This window comes from Eubalaena glacialis, chromosome 10 (genome assembly GCF_028564815.1).
Source record: "Eubalaena glacialis isolate mEubGla1 chromosome 10, mEubGla1.1.hap2.+ XY, whole genome shotgun sequence".
Taxonomy (NCBI): Eukaryota; Metazoa; Chordata; class Mammalia; order Artiodactyla; family Balaenidae; genus Eubalaena; species Eubalaena glacialis.
This window is the reverse complement of record NC_083725.1, coordinates 14,967,751-14,985,079: the sequence shown is the minus strand read 5'-3', so window position 1 is coordinate 14,985,079 and position 17,329 is coordinate 14,967,751. Positions and strand designations below refer to the sequence as shown.

The 17,329-nt window shown below is 52.9% G+C and overlaps 2 protein-coding genes across 2 annotated transcripts in view; both read right to left on the bottom strand.

Moving 5' to 3' along the window:
- DSCAML1 (DS cell adhesion molecule like 1) overlaps positions 1-13,684 on the bottom strand; it is a 346,359-nt gene extending 332,675 nt beyond the window's left edge. Inside the window, exon 1 of the mRNA XM_061203579.1 lies at positions 13,506-13,684. Coding sequence (XP_061059562.1) covers positions 13,506-13,551 — 46 coding nt within the window. The 5' untranslated portion in view covers positions 13,552-13,684. The remainder of the gene's footprint in view (positions 1-13,505) is intronic.
- FXYD2 (FXYD domain containing ion transport regulator 2) overlaps positions 1-17,329 on the bottom strand; it is a 182,833-nt gene that overhangs the window by 139,782 nt on the left and 25,722 nt on the right. The gene's annotated exons all lie outside the window — the stretch shown is intronic.

The following is a 17,329-nucleotide window of genomic DNA, read 5'->3' as shown; positions in this document are numbered from 1 at the left end:
GAAGTTTCTCTTCGGATCCACACTCCCCAGGTTCCCAGGAGCCTGCTCACCTTCTGAAAGACTTCTTTATTGACATTCAGTCAACAATTATTCGTTAAGCATCTTCTACATGCCAGGCTCTGTTGTAAGCACTTTACTCGTATGACTTCTTTTAATCCTCCCAACAACCCTGTGAGGGAGGTAGCATTCTTATTCCAGTTCACAGATGAGGAAACTAACGCGCTGAGAGGTCAAAGAGATTTTCCCAAGACCACATGACCAGTAAGTGAGGGCTCTGGGACTCAAGACTCAGGCAATCTGAGCCCGGAGTCTGATTTCTTAACCCTTAGATGATTGTAACCACTGCAGTAATAAAGAGGGGGCTTATACCTCCCTCAAACACCACCTGGCCTCCAACTTCCCTTTTCAGCTGGCCAAGAGCAGGATTAATATATCCACATGCCTGTGCACGCACGTGCACGCACACGCACACCCCCTGGGAGGGGCCCGTGTCGCACTCAACGTTTCAGACAATGCTTAGCCTGTGGGCGCAGGGACATCACTCCGGGGTTCTGGGTACTTCCTGAGACAACCTAGTTAATCAGACACCCTCACCGTGGCAGTTTTATGGATTTTGGAAGCCAAAATCCATCACGGAACAGAAAGAGGCATAATGTAGACATTATGCCTGACAAATGGACTTAGGAAGCTGAGAAAGATCCCTGACAGAGAGGAACTCAGGAATTGTCTGATTCAAGGGGCAGGGTAAGAAAATATTTAAGGATCAGTATGAAGTAGCCCTCAGTGATGATAAGACTAGCAGCAATACTACTAGCCAGGGGATATGGGGATATATGTATACGTATAGCTGATTCACTTTGTTATAAAGCAGAAACTAACACACCACTGTAAAGCAATTATACTCCAATAAAGATGTTTAAAAAAAAAAAACTACCGCTAGCCACCATGGATTTCACTAACTACAGGCCAGGCTGGGTGCTAGACCTGTTACAGGTGTTCTCTCACTTAATCTCATGACTCTCTAGGGGATGTTATTATTATCATCCCATTGTACAGATAAGGAAATCAAGGCTCTGAAAAGTTAACTAATTTACCCAAAGTAACCCACAGTGAAAGTATCAGAGCTGGGCCAGAACCCAGCTTTGCCTGCCTTCAGAGCCTGGAGGCGAAACTGCCCTTTTGTATGAACCACACCGAAGACAAAAGGAATCAAACCACAAAATCTGGTTTTCCAGGCTGGGTATCCCTCCCCATCCTTTCTTCCATCCCAAACCCACCCTCAATACACATTCCTGGTCTTCTCTCCTGGCTGGAAATCCATCCCACCCTCCCTGCAGAGACAACCCCTGGGGACCAGGCTTCTCTTGGCTCCGGGCTCCTGGAAGGACTGTCAGCCACAATAGCAACAGCCTTCCTGCTCTCTGGGCCTCCGATCCTGCCAGAGCCAAGGACACGGGGTTCTCAGCAACTACAAATGGGTAGATGTAATTGATGAATTGACTGGGATTGTCCAGCCACCTGTCAGGGCTGAAGAAACAGCGGATTTATAGCAAAAGGTGAGTAGCCTCATATTTCTCCCACCGTGGTATGTGAGCTGCTGTCTTCTGGGTCTGGGGGAGCTGGGGAGGATTAGACAAACCATTCATTTCAGCTTATCGCTCCGACAGTGCATTGCCATTATGAAACATCACCCTCAGGTGTGAAACAATAGCATTTTGCACTTACTTTGGGCTCATATTTTACCATCACAAGGCACCTGTCAGCCTGGAATGCAGAAGCCTTTAAATAAATATTAATTCAGCCTCACCCCACCTGCCAAGAGAAAGGAGTGAGCAAATCCATAAAGGGGAAACTGAGGCACTAATCCCCTGAAATCTCTGCCATGTGCTAAGATGAAGGTTGGCACAGGGCACCAGTGAGTGGCTGCAGTAGCAATGGGTACGATCAGTCACCAGCCACGGAAAGGGGAGTAGCAGGGGTCTGGGGGTCTCACCCCCACCTCACGGAGTCTGGAGAGGCTTCAATGGTGGCAGCTTTCCCTCCTCAGGCTCCTATTTGAATCTTCAGAGCAGTGACAAAGCCTCAGCCAGCTCTGAGGAGCACAGAAGCATGGGACAATAGTCAGAGACCTGGGACAAATCTGACAGTACTACCTTCCCTCCTGGGGCTCATTCCTGACCTGCTGTGTGACCTCAGGCAACCCACTTAGCCTTTCTGAGCCTCAATGTCCTCATTCACAAAAGGGGGGACTGCACCACCTTACCTGTCCCCCAGGGCTGCTGAGCAGGTAAAGCAGAATGTGAAAGTACTTGGTTCCCCATAATGAGGACGCAGGACTAGGAGGGATGGGATTGTTATTCGCGTCCCAGTGATTCCCCGAGGGGACCAGGGAGGTGAAAGTTACTGCAAAGGGTGGCCAGGGCCCAGTCCCCCCCTTGCAGTCCTGCATCCGAGGGTGACTCCTGCACCCTTGAATGCTCTCCTCTCCCAGGTCCTTCCTGACCCGAGGCCAGGAAAGACTTGTTCCTTCAGGAGATCTTTACCCAGCACAAGCCACAAGCTCAGTAGGACCCCAGGTGTGGTGGAAAGAATCAAAGGCCAGGGAAAGCGGCCCCCCACCATCCAGGAGCTTGCAAAGGAGATGGGGGCAGAAGAGGGCTAACCCACCGCCCAGGGCAGAGTTCGCAGAAGGGTTTATGGCCCTTTCTCTAATTTCATTTTGGCTGTACACCTACTCCCCTGGAGGCTTAGTGGCCTGGCTGATGGTACAGAGTTCTCAAAAGAAAGGAGACTAACTGATTGAGCGCCTACTGTGTGCTACAAGGGCATTTCCTCACATAATCCTCACGCAGAGGTACGAGGTGGGCTCTGAGTCTCATCTTACAGGTGAGGACAAAGAGGCTCCTGGGGGGAGATCCTCCAAGATCGTACAGCCAGGAGGCCACCAGGCCAACATTCAGTCAAAGTCTGCCTGCCTCCCAAGCCCGAGTTTTTTCCAACACAACGCCGAAGAGTTCAAAGTTTGGGGCCTTATGAGGATTTTCTTTCATTTCTTCTCTGGAAGCCAGTCCAAGTTTGGAAAGCAAATCTTTGGATAGGAAACTCCGACTTTCCCGACTTTTCCCTAAACCTCAGCCATCCCCCAGCCCTTTCTTCCCTCTGCAGACAGAACCAGGCAGATTTACAGAGAGAAGGAGAGGAGGGAGAAACACTTCATAAATAGAGAGAGATCAGATCAACAGCAAAGCTTCTTCTGGTCAAAGGGGAAATGGATTTTTAATAGAAAATGGAAGTTATGAGCTTGGTTGTGATGTGACAGACGCCCAGACTTAAACCCATTTAATCTTCTCCGCCAGTTAACACTGAGCACCACCCCGATGCCGTGTTTCATAAAACAGGCTCCAAATGCTTGGGAGATTAGAAGCGTAGAAATAGCACAGCAATATTTTTAAACCAGAAATCGCCCCCAGGCATTTGGGCTGCCCCAGGGTCACCCCTGAAACCTAAATATCCATCGCATCAACTTGTCCGTCTGCCCTGCGCTGTCTGGCCATCGGGATTAGTTTGGCAAAGGAAACTCGACACCCACACACTCGACACCCAGGGGCCCCCCACCCCACCTGCCTGGGTTGGGATGGAGGTGTCTGGCCAACTGAGGCTTCCACCCAGGTGCACTTTGAATTATCCCCATGTCATCATCTCCAATCATCGTAAATGACAACCTGAGGGGACTGAAATGTTAACGCCTCACCACCTCCACAGGGAGAAATGAGTCACTTCTTCTCTTCCTTTACAATATTTAGTCTCATTCACTGGATCTTTCATCTAGGAGCATCTGCCAGTGCTGGAGTCCCTGCCTCCTGCAACCCGCCCGAGAGACGGGCAAGAGCCTGCAAGGGGTATCCAGCCCTGGGCACAGGGAGCGTGGCTGGATGGTAGCAGGGGGGAGGAGGAACGGACAGGGCTCCCCTGCAGGCCTATGAGCTCCCCGTCTTGGTCACCACTCTGTCCCCTGGGCCTAGCACAGTGGTTAAACGCCCAGACCCTGGTGCCAGGCTCCCCAGGTTTGAATCCTTGCTCTGCCCCTTACAAGCAGGGTAACTGCAAGCAAGATTACCTCGCCTCTCTACACCTTGGTTTCCTCATCTATAAAATGGGGGTGACTATATCTACTTCAAGGGTTGTTAGATTGGATGAGTTAACATGTATGACGGTTTCCGGTATATATAAGTGGTAGAGGTAACCACCTAAGTATTCACTGCTGTTGTTATAAATATTATCATGATAGCAGGTAGGCAGGAAGTATATCTCACAACAAATACCTCTCCCAATGATGATGATGATGATGACAACTTCAGACAGTAGTTCTCAAACATTACTATGCATAAGAACCACCTGGAGAGCTTGTTAAACATGCACGTCCTTAGATACCAGATTCACTGAGTCTGTCATAGGGCCAGGGAACTCTATTTCTGAGGCAGGTGGTCCTCTGTCTACACTCAGAGCAATGCTCCATAGGAAAAAGATTTGCCATACTGGACTTCAATCCACTCTCCCAACGACAGACCATTCTCATGGGCTTGGCTGACAGAACCTCAGCACCTCATTAAGTAACTTAATTTGGTGATCAAGTTAATGAAATAATAATGGTGTGATCAATAAACAGCATTGCCACAGCTTCACGGCTCCCGGGCCTCACACAGAGCTGTGGTTGTTTTAATGCAGATGTGACGTTTCTTAGATTAATTTGCAAGGTTGATTACTCCGCTGCATCTCCACACAAAGGTTTTCATAAAAGAGATGTATTATTTGTCTTCACTCTGTTCTTATTCCATAGTTGGAAAAACCGGGTCCAGAGAGGATCAACCAGTGGGGTCTCAGGTCAACCACCATGTCCATCCAAAACTCAGGTGAGGACCAGGGAGACGGGGTCTGGCCCCTCTAACAGAAAACCCCGTTATGGTGTGTTCACACCTTGGAGACAATCAGAGTCTAGATTCTGAGGAGGGGAAGGGCCAGTCTCCCCAGACAGCATCTGAGCATTTACAGGCAACCAGAACTGGTTGTGCAGCTGGGACCAAGTCCCAGACCTTCTGTCCCCAAACCTGGCACACTTGCTTTACCTCTATCCTCACCATCATCATGGCCACCATTTCTTTTCAGCGCTAATTGTGTGCCAGGCACTGTGAGAAGCCCTCTCCTTATATATATTATAGTGCATTTAACCCTTACGAGCACCCTCTAATGTAGCTACTGCCCAAGACCCCATTTTACAGATAAGAAAACAGGATCTTCAAGAGATCAAGTAATTTCCTAGGTGGCACAGCCAGGGCTGACAGAGCAGCATTTCAAACACAGGCCTCCCTTACTCCGGCTGTGTTTCTCAACGGGTGCACTACATTCTATTCTCAGAATGTCTCCAAGATGTGATCCTCCTATAAGGCGGGTTTCTGATGGAGGAGAGCCATTTGGGGAATGACAATTCTGAATTATTTGGGACTGCCCCAGGCATCAGACATTTCATCCCTAATCATCCCTCCCTGCCCTCCACTATATCCTCCTTACTCTAGTGACTAAAATAACCAAAAAGTATCCCCCCAGTTTCCAAACAGCCCTAAGGAAACAGTACCACCCCAATAAGAAGCACTGCTCCAGTGTCCAAGTGGTCACCTCTGTCCATCAGAAACGGGTTTTTTTTTCTTTTTTCTTAAGATTCTTAGCACAAACATAGTTCCTGTAAGCAGCAACCAGAAACCTCTGAGATCCAGTAAAGATCAGTCAGCCTTCAACCTACAAGGCCCCTCACCATCAGCTCCAGGAGAAGTTATGAGCAACAGCTGACAAGTCAAACAGACCCTTTAATCTTCCAGCCCCTTCTAGACAGGGCCTGTCAAAGGAACGCCCCTTATGGCCAGAAAGGTCTTTCCTGGGAGTCGGCTCAGACAGCACAGTTGTCCCCAGAGATTCCTAGATTTAGATTGTTCACACTGGAGGGACTTAAGAGATTATTTTGTTCAATCTCCTCCATTTACAGATGGGGAGAGTGAGGCCTGGAGAGTCATTTGCCCCAGGTGCACAGCTGGCCAGTGTCCTGGCTGGGACCAGACCCCCGTCTCCACCGCTCTTGCAATTCTGGCCGCTCCACTTTCAGATCCCAGCAACCCAGGCACGGAGGGCATCATGGAGAAAGGAAATGATGTCATAGGAGGGAGCATTAGAGGGACCAGGGCTGCTGGCTGCCCAGAGGAGAGGGCTCCGGTGGGCAGTTCATCTGTCTACAAGTAGTCAAAGTGTTGTCAAGTAGAAGAGGGTTTCACCTGGATTTATGTGGCCTAAAAGGTAGCAGCAGAGCCAGTGAGTAGAAGGTACAGGACCAAGAAAGTGGCTGACTGTAAGGATGAGAGCTGTAATAGTCAGCGCTGTCTGGCCAGGAATGGTCTCCTTGAAAGGAAGGAGTTTCCAGTGGCTGGAAGTGCTGGAGCGAAGGAAGAACAACGCTGGTGGGACAGTGCAGAGGGGATCAGGCAGCTGATTAGGGGACGGATTCCATGTCCCTGAAGGTGCCTTCCAACCTGGAAGATTGTGACCCATGGCTGTCACACCCCCAGAGCAGGTCCCCCACCCACCTTCTCCCCCATGGCTCTGGGAGGCCACCCTAGATACAGGGTGTCCATGACCCTGAGTCAGCTGGGTTCTCAGGGCCTGGATTCCAGTAATTGCTGTGACCTCAAACAAGGTGACCCAAGGTGGAACCCTGTGCCTACTCCCCTTCCCACAAAAAGACTGTGGAGTCCCAGTAGGGAGAACACCCTCAGGGGCGTGTCCAGAGGATTATGGACTAAACTCACATCTAAGGACCTGGGGAGGGAGCAGAGGTAAGCTCCTCCCACTCCCCCCAGGCACTGGGGCCACAGGGAATCTGCCAAGTCTACTCCATGAAGACGGTTGGCAGCCTGGCTTTGTCTCATCAGCTGTTCCCCATGTTGATGAAAAGCAAAGGCTAGGAAAATTCTCCATATGTGTGAGGCCCAGGGAGGGGGGAGACAGCCACACACAGCTGTGAGACCTTCGTTGTTCCTGTATGATGAGATGACAGTAATTATACCTCACATTTCAGCAGAGCATTTATAAGGCTAAAACTGATTTGCTGTGGTTTTTACATGTGTGTGTTTATATGTTGCCCTCTTCAGTTTACAAAGCGTTGTCACACGCTATACCATTGTATGGCCTTCACCCTTTTTGTGCATATGCAATAGCAATCGCTCTGGGGGACAGCCAGGACAGGGGTTATTTTGCCCATTTTACAGATTGGGAAATAGAGGCACATGAACTATTAGGTAACGTGCCTATATTAGACAGCTGAGCTTTGTTTTCTATGTCTATGGACAATGCTTCTTCACACACACACACATATACACACACACACACACACACACATGGAGTTTAATGGAGATGCAACTTGCCTTTGAATAACTGTTCTTAATGAAAACGGTGACCTTGGAAACTGTCAGTACAAGCAGCGTGTAGAGCAAGGGCATGGGGAAGTGGGGCAGGGGGTGGCTGAACGGATGAGGGGATAGCAGCTGGATGGCAGGGGTGGTGCCCAAGGCTAATGCTATTCATGCTAAAGCAGCACAGGACAAACAGCTGTTAAACAGGGCACACAGGCTGTTGTGCCACAGCCCCGCACCCTGCCACTCATGGGACCCACAGGCCACAACCTGCCATGAGCAGCACCTGACCTCTGGGTCATATGCTGCTTCCCTGGGTCATATGGTTGACTGGGTTATGGAGGGAGGAGTGGTCCAGAGATCCCCAAGGTCACGGGCTGTCAAGGGTGTTCTCTATACATGAAACTACCTGAAAAACAGCAAAGTTCATCCTAGCAGGGAAAGACAGAAATCCATCCAGCTACAAGGTATGGGGGCTCACCCTGTGCAGCCCACATACATAGGTTTATGGCATTAAATCAGGCTAGTTCTTACTGTGTCCAGTCATGGTAGAGATTTATCAACCAACCCCAGCCTTCCTTTGGTACGTATGAGACTGGCCTTTGCCTCACCCTCAAATCCAAATCTGGAGCCAACCGGTGCCCTCACCTTTTCTACAGCTGCCACCAGCTGTGTCTGGGGAAAGGGAGTGTGCTAGATGCTCCCATCCCACCCCACCCCAGGGACACCCAGGTGGCTGCATGGCCTCAGCTATCTGGCTGAAGATGGGTCCTGCAGGCTACCCAGCTGACAGGTGATAGAAGGAAGCTGTGATGTCCCCTGCCCTGGCCACCATTCAGCCTTTCTTACTGCTACAAAGTCTAAGTCAGTTGGCTTGGCCAAAACTGTGGCTCATTAGTACAACCGTTCGGGACAGAAGCGGATGCTCTACTTTGGGGGTGGGGGGAAGCTGGGAGTAGTGCAGAAAAAAGAAGAGGTCTAAGGTTTATTGAAAACGAGTTATATTCTAGGTACTTCATATGCATTATCTCCTTTAATCCCATTTCATAGCTGGAGAAAGTGAGGTTCAGAGAGGTCCAAGGTCACATACTAAGTGCAGAGCCAGGATGCGAATGAAGGGTTTGCCTTGACTCAGAATATCCGCTGCACCATCGAGTTGCAATCTTTTTTATTTTTCTTCACAATTCTAATATATAAAATGCTCTGGTTGGAAGAACTGGGGGAGGGGGGCTTGAAGCTCTGCCCACTGGCCCTCTCCCTCTCTCCCTCCAGCCATCCCCTAAGGCTCTACCCAACACCTTAGGGCTCCACCCCACCTCCTTCAGAAACCTCTGTGGCCTCTGGTGGACCAGGGCCCTCCCAGATCATTAGATGTGCAGCAAAATGCTCTGGGAGGCCTTGGAGCTGCACCTGCCAGGGTGGGATTTGTCCAGGGCCCCGGAAATGCAGACAGAATCATTCCCGAAGCCACCTCCCCACTGTGGGCATCCCAGCTGGCTCTCTGGGAAGGAACACTCCAGCTGCCCTGAACTGTGTGCTCTTCCAGCATTACTCCCAACTCTTTATACACCCATCCTTCTGACCACAGCGCCTGCCTTTCACCGCACCCCCAACCACTGCATGTGACAGAAGGCGCCTTAACAATGGTAGAAGCAGCAGCTGGGGGCTCTTCCCCTCAGAGGCCACAACCCCCTCCCAAGCTGGACACTGACAAACCAGCGGGGTGAAAGAGCATTTTGCCTCACTTGATACCCTCTTCCCATCAGCTGCTGCCTCTCCACCCACTGACCACAGCCCTAAGCCTCCTCCATTCTGGGGGTGCACTCACCAGAAGGCAAATGTTGGCCCTGGATCCCCATAGCAGGTGTGCCCCTCTCTTCTTCCTGCAGCACAAGAGGGACAACCCACACCCAAAGTCTGGTCCGCCTTCGGGTGTCTCTGCCACTGGTCACCCATTCCACCCCAGTTGCAAGCTTGGGGGCTGCCTTGCCAGAAGAAGAACTCAGTGCTGAGCCCCTGTAGGCCTAAAACTCAGAGGCAAGGGAGAAGCACTACCCAGATCATCATCCTTCTCCCCACTCTTGCCCCACCCCCATTCCACAGAAGGAAAAGCCACTGCCTGGCTGCAACGGAGGCTGAGATCAAGATGCTGCTGCTCACAGAGGGTGAGGAGGCTCTCGGCCTGGCTAGGTGAGCATGCAAATCTGTATGCAAATTATATGCAAATCCAGGGCCTGCCCTTGGGTTCCTGGCACCCTGTCATGTCTGCTGCCTGTGGCTCACCCCATTCATGCACCTGGGTGCTGGTTAGAATCTACTGAGCTAGGGGCTGAGAAAGCACTTCGGAAGCTGGGGCGCTTCCTCTTGACTGCTTCCAATGCCCCCAAGAAACACGTCCTCCAAGATCACGTGAGAGGGAAGAATCTCCCAGCTTGGTACCCACACCCCCAAAAAAAGCTCTCTGAACATCCACCCTCCCTTCAACTCATCCACAAATAAAACCGTCCTTCACCAAGCTGAGCAGGGGACCAAGCAAGTCACAAGGGTGGAATTCCTGAAGACCCGGAGAAGGTAAGGGGGACCGGAGGTCTGCACCCCTCTGACAAAAGCCAACAGCCCGTGAGGTGCCCTGTGCAGACAACCACCTTGTGTCTGGGGCGGGGGGGGGGGCGCGCAAGCATCGCTGGGCCAACCCCACCCTCCACCCCTGCCATTTGCTTGCCCACCTTCTCTCGATTCCTCAATCTGAGAAAAATAAGCCTCTTCAGCCAGTCTCCTGGGATCTGCTCAACTTAAGCGCTGCCTTTGGGTCAACTGCTTACTTGCTTTTTGTTTCTAATTGAGCTCCCCAGTCTGCTGCAGAAATATATTCAAGGCAGCTGACTTTGATGCCCAGAAATACGAAGCATCTGAAAGGTTTGTCGGGCATCAAGGCAATCCCATTCTCCCCCATGTTATCCTAGCATCCAGGGCCTCTCTGCCTACCTACCCCCTCCCCAGTGCTCACTGGTCTTTCACCTCCTTCCCCTAAGTTGTGTTTGCCATTTGGAGATTTTAAAAACACATTCCCTGAGTGCCCACCCCCCTTTTAATTAGACTCTGAACAGAGTGTTAGAGATTTTCTTAATGGCTTGACGAAGGCTTTTAATTTGGTCTTCTCTAGAGAGAAGAACCATGAGTCCCCATCCGAGAGGTTGGGGGGGGGGAATGAAAAAATCAATGCACCCCATTATTTTGGCTTTTAGAAAACAGGAATTTTAGTGCCGGGGAAGCTTGTTCTTTTACACAGTAAAAATGCAAATGTAGGCAACACAGATGCTGGCACGCTGGATGTAACAACGGAGAGAGCCTCGCTGGGGTTCATCTGGCTGCCCGAACCTGGATTTGTTTTGGCAATAATAAGGCAGTTATTGAAGACTCGATAACCGATTATTAAAACACCTTCCCAGTTTAGTTCTGGGGAATCAGTCTGAGCTCAGGCTTCATCAAAAAAAGGTATTTCGAGAGGAATGGAAATAACAGACGCTTAAAACACATTCAATAACTGCTTAATTCCATCCAGAGGACGCTCCATCTCATCCTGTTTTCTCCTCTCTCTCTCTGCCTCCTCCCGCTCCTCACAGATGGACGTACAAATTATTGCAAGAGGATATTGTTTTCTGTAACAGGCTCGAACATTCACATTTACATTTTCCTTGGTGCCGCGGGGGTGACTGGCAACGGGAGAGAAAAATACACCAAACCCCATCTTCGCCGCTCTCACCACATCAACATCTTCCCCCAGCCGCCTCCGCCACCACCACGCCACCCCAAGCAGAACAGGCCCCGGGGACCAGCCTGGCACCTAAGACCCAATTAAGGCACGAAGGAAAAGAAAGGCCTGTCTGGCAAGTCGCCCTGGCGCCCAGCGCAGATGCTGGAGCCTCTGAATGGCAGGGGCGCGGGAGCTCTGCAGACCCAAAGGCCACTTAGGTGCCGCCTCACCTGGCACCTCCAGCCCCCCGCAGGCCCAAGGCCAGAGCTACTTGCTTCTCCCGTTGGAGAGGATTTTGCCCCTCGGGCCGTCCTGCCGTCTTCTGGGCCTTTCTCCACCCCCATCCCCATCTGCCCCTTCCCTATCAAATAGCTTGGGCTTCATTTATTAATGCCCGGCTTCTGGAAGGGGGAGGGGAGAGTCCATCAGGTATTTGCTAGGGGGCCTCGACTCCCGGGGAATGGGCTGCTCTGGAAGAGGTCTCCAGAAAGGGGGTGGGAGGTGTGTGTGGACAAAGCTGGGCAAGAGTGTGGCAGCAGCTCCAGCCTGTGTTTCCTCGCCCGACAAAATGGAAAGGGGTGGCGGGTGGAGAGGGAACTAGCCAGAGAGAAAGCTGCCGCTCCTCACCTTATGTATTTTTAATATTAATGTAATTAAAGCTGCGAGCCGAGCCAGCCTGCGGGGCGGAGGGAAGCAGGAAGAGCCTGGGGAGAGGGAGACTGCGGGTGGGGGGCCCGGGTGAACAGGAGGCAGGCTTCTTGCTCCGCGGACGGGGTATGAGAGGGTGCTGTGCAGGGTCAAGGGGTTAATCAACCTAGACCAGCCTTGGTGTGTCACCCCGTGGACCCCGTTGGGTCAGAGAAACTCAACTACTTTGTCCACGATTCAGGGGCCAGCCCTCGCCCCGCACCTCAGCAGCATCTTGGCCTTCAGTCTGGCTTTGACCGGGCGGTACTTACAAATAAAATAGGGTAACCCTCCTCCCCCAAAGCCACAAGATACTGCAGTCAGCTCCGGCAGGTTACAGACTCCAGACCCCTGGGGCGTCGGCAAGGAAGGACCGGAGCCATCCGGGAGCGCCAACCCTCTGCTGGATTGCCCTTCCCCCATCGCCTAGGGGTCAAGAGTTGCAGCTGGGCCAGGGCAGCCGCCTGGGCAAAGGGGGTAGAGGCCGTCCCCCAGGGCGCGAAGGAGAAAAGTTAGAGGGCTGCACAGGTAAAGCTGAGCTCGTAAGAGCGTGTGTGCTCCTCAGCGCAAGGGCGCCGAGTTCGGCCGCCTCATCTCCCGCCATCTGTGCGCCCGGGGGCACGTCCTCTGCGATCGCCTGGAAGCCCGACAGCCGGGGACTGCCTGATCCCGACTAGGTGCCCAGGTGACTCTGGTTGGAAATGTCTGACCGCTTCCAACCCCCAGTCCCGGCTACCTCGAGGATCAGGTGCGCAGCGCCCCAGCAGCAGGTCTGGACATGCCAGACACCTGGACCCACCCTTAGCAACGCCTTCTCTCCGGGGAAAGCGACACGCCCCCCCCCCAACCCAAGACTCGTCCCTATGTCCGCTGACCAGGAGCCGAAGCGTAGACTCTCGCACCTTAGGGCGCGCTGCCCGAGGTGGCCAGGCGGCGCAGCCAAGCCGGGGCTAGTGCCCGGGGCAGGGGGTGAGGTGGGGCTGGACGAAGGCGACCTCTAGGTTTGGGGAACAAACTTGCTATCATAGAGACCCCAGGTCTCGGGACCCCCGGCTCTCCCCGCCCTGCATCCAGCCAGGGCGAGGATAAGCGCGGTGCGGTGCGGTGCAGGGGGTCCGGGGCGGTGCAGGGGGTCCGGGGCGGCGGAGGGGCGCGCGGTGGCAGAGAGGGAGTAAGCCGCGGCCCGGTTCCGCCAGGACTCCCAGGTGAACAGTCACGGCCTAAGGAACCCTCGACTCGGAGGGCACCCCGGGGTCCCAGCGCCACCCAGCCGCAGGCAGCGGGCAAGGGGCTGGGGGAGGGGTCCGGGCAGAGCGGCGGCCCGGCAACGAGCGGGGTGTCTCACCACCTCCCCCCGGGCGCGCCCCAAAAAGGCAGGCGCGGGTGGCTGGCGGGGCGCTCCAGGGCGGACTCTCACCTGGCCGCTCCCCGGGTGCCTGCCCCTCCCCTGCTGCGCCCCATCCGGGGCCCCGCGCCGGGATCCGTCCCCCCCCACCCCCACCCCCACCCCCCGCCCCGGGCACCTGGAGCCCGCCGGGCACTCCGCCTCGCCGCCAGCCTCGCGCACCGCGGCCCCGCCGCCTCCGCCGCCCTGCCGCCCGCGCGGGTCTCACCTTTGTGTAAAGAGTCCAGGAGCAGGAGGAAAGTTACCAGCCACATGCCATAAAGAGGCCCTATTCTCCGGGGAGGTGGTCCTGTGGCCGGCCGTGCGGCAGCGCCTCTCCCCCGCTCAGCGCGCTCCCAGCCGCCCGCACTCCGCGCCCCGCTCTCTCTGCTCCTCAGCCCAGCGCTCGGCGGCGGCGGCGGCTCCTCCCTCCTCGGCTCCCTCGCTCCTGTCATCCGCGGGGCTGGGCTAGGCGCCGCTCTCCCCGCCCCCCCGCCCCCCCCCCACCGCGGCACCCCGGCCGGGGAACGCCGCGCGAGCCCCGAGCCCACACGGCCCCCAGCCCCACAAGCCCAGGCACAGGGGCAGGGGCCCGGACCGTACGGCCCGGACCGGGGTTCGCCGTCTGAGAGGCGAGGGGTCCCCGCCACCCACCGGCTCCGAGCCTGCGGTCGCACACAGACGTGTGTCATACATGTGCCAAGAGACCGCCCTGCTCGGGCCAAGGGCGCCCCGTGTCTCCTGGGCCAGTCACCTGGGGCCAAGGCAGCCTGCCTCTTTCCGACTCAGTTTACCCCCTGGGATGGGGGAGCATGGATGCTGGGAGTAAAAGCCAGACTGAGACCCTTTGGTGCCGGCCCGGGTTACTCCCCACCTCCAAGCTGAAAGCTGCCTGCCCTTCCAACCCCTAGTTGCCTGGGCAAGCCTGCCTCGTGGGAAGCCCCAGCTGAAGCCAGCCACCCCGCCACTCTGGGGGAATTTTCCTCACACTGGGCACATTGTGATTACTCAGACATTATTTTCAATAAATAGTTTAATGTCAGCTGTATCTCGTGTATCTTCGTCCTTCATCCTCATCTGTCCCCCCCTCCCCCACGGCTTTGTCACTAAGCAGAAATTGGTTTATTCCTTAGGTCAATCTGCATAAAGTCGTCATAGAATTGAATAGGGCTGGAGTGAGGTATCTTCTCAGTTACAAAATGAATGTTGAGGACCTGCTGTGTGCCGGGCAGCAGGTTAGGTGCGGGGGCCCAAGGCATTTACTCTTTAAAATATGTTAAAATATACATGATATAAAATTTACCCTTTTAACTGTATTCAAGTGCACTCTTCAGTGGCATTGAGTACATTCGCAGTGTTGTGCAACCATCACCACCATCCATTTCCAGAACTTTTCATCATCCAAACCGAAACTCTGTACCCGTTAAGCAATAACTCCCTATTCCCCAGCTCCTGGTAACCACTAATTTACTTTTCTGTCTCTATGAATTTGCCTCTTTTGAGTACTTCACTTAAGTGGAATCATACTATATTTGTCCTTTTGTGTCTGGCTTCTTTCACTTAGCACAATGTCTTCAACGTTCATCCATGTTGTAACGTGTCAGAATTGTATTCCTTTTCATAGCTGAATAATATCCATTGTATGTATAGACCACATTTTGTTTATTCATTTGTCAGTGGACACTTAGGTTGCTTCCACCTTTTGGTGATTGTGAATAATGCTGCCATGAACATGGGTGTACAAGTATCTCTTCGAGACCCTGCTTTCAACTCTCTGGGGAGTGGTAATTGCCGGATCATATGGTAATTCTATTTTTAACTTTTTGAGGAACTGCCAGGTGCATTTACTTTTTTTGTATAGTACTTTCAGAGTTTAAAGGGCTCTCACCTGCAATTGCTCCGTGTAATCCTCACAATATCCTTTGAAGCTTTATCACTCCCCATTAAAACAGGTGAGAAAAGTGAGGCTTAGCTTGTTCAAGGTCACCCAGTTTGTATCACAAGCAAGACCGGAACCCAGGTCTCCAGACTCCAGGGCAGCACTGCTTGCTCTGCACGGTGCTACCAGCCCTCGTGGCCCAGCTGCGTGATGCGAAGTCACCACTCCGAAGTGGATGCTTTTTCACTAGGTGTTCTGCCCTCTGTGAACACAGGCTTAGAACAGAGACATGGGGCAGACTGCAACAGGTGTTTGAGATGACCCAGCCCAGCCCTCCGCTTTACAGATGAGGAAGATGAGGCCCTGAGCGGGGAGGCGATGGACCTGCCTGGGGTCAGGCAGGCAGCGACAGAGCCTAGCCGTCTCCAGTCTTCTGGATGATAGCTTCCCTCACCACCGCCAGCCTACTGGGCTCATTCTTCCGTCCTGTTCCTCCCCTTCTAAAGGAGATGGTTGCTGAGAGGAATCCAGTTATTTAAAACTAAGCCTATTGACCCAGGGCACCTGGTCAGGCCATGCCTAAAATAAGCTGCTAAGTCAGACAGGATGAAAGGGGCTGCTGTCTGTTGGGAGGGGACGGGCCCTGAATGGGCCTGGGGGTGTCAGCACAGCTGCTTGAGCCCCACATGCTGGAAGGAGAGAGGGGGACCCTCCGCTCTCCATTTACCTGAAGTACCTCCTCTAACCTGAGTGTCCCTTTTATGCTGGTTACACCTGAGGGCCTTTCAGGGACCACAACACTGTGTGTAGAGAGTCAGGTGTTACCCGAAGGGTGAGGTCATTCACTGTCTCCTGAAGAGGCCGAGTGGATGTGGGGAGCAGGGGTGGGCAGGTGAGGAGGGCAGACTCGGGACTCTCTAGCACAAGGAGGCTCTCTCTGTATATAATGTCATGGTTAAGGGCATGACTTCAGAGCCAGAGCTGAGATCTCAGCCCAACTCTGCCGTTTACTAGCTGTGCACTCTTGGGGAATTAATGTGTGCCGATCCCCGTTCCCTCACCTGTAAAGTGGGGACAGCCACAGCATCTGCCTCGGAGAGCTGTTGTGACGATTAAATAAGACAAGCCCCGTGCCTAGCACGCAGTAAGCACAGTAAAAGTATATATCACTAATGTTCTTGGCTTTTGCTCAGAGGACCTTGAACTATAGGGGGTGGGGGAGGGAATAGCTCAATGGCAGGGGATGTTGGGATGACATCCTGCAGTCCCTATGGCAACGAGGCCAGAATTCAGGAGTTGGGAATCCAGGAAGAGGCCCCAGAAACATGGAAAAAAGGTGTGCTTGAGGCTGGAAGGGCATAGAGTGACTGTCAGCAAGGAAAGGACCCGAAAACAGACAGTCCATATGCTTTTTGTATTTTCCATTTCCTAGGTTTTGTTCCTGCTTAGTATTTAGGAAAACATCTTTGCAAGTGACAGTCTGGCTCAGATGTGTTCCGAAGTCCCCTCTTAACTGGAGCTGTACTTGGGGAGCTATGGCAGAGTCAGCAACAATCACAGCAAGGGAACTCCAGGGAAGAGAGTGGGATGCTTGTTTCACCCATGCCCACGCCAAACCCTGATGCTCTCCTCCCACGGCTGACATTTTGGAGGGGCTAATTTTTTATTTTGATAAAAGGTACAATTCCTTCAAAGTCCCAACTTGGATGGAAGCCCTCACACCCACACACAAATATATGCACACCAGTGTGAGAACAAACACAGTTGCCCAGGCAAACATCCATGTGTACAGGTAAACATAAATACTTAATGACAGGCACACCTGTGCTCAGATGCAATCTGAAGACAATCCAAAAATCCTGCATTGACACCTTTGCATATGCCCTAATACATTTGTTTAAAGCCTCAAACTTGTGGGATTCATTTCCAGCAGGGACACACTGCTCATTTAAAAAGTGATTAATTAATTTCAATAATTTGTTGCATCAGAATGCTGGGTGATGATGTAGCTGGTGTGTGTGTGTTTTACCAATGCCGGTTGAAGCGGCTATATGAAGACACTGGGAGGTGAACCCTTTCCAATTCAGGTTAATCATGGATATTTGGGGGGTATTATTTTGCCATGTTACATTAGGACTAGAGCCATCATGAGAAACAACAGATGTTTTCATTGT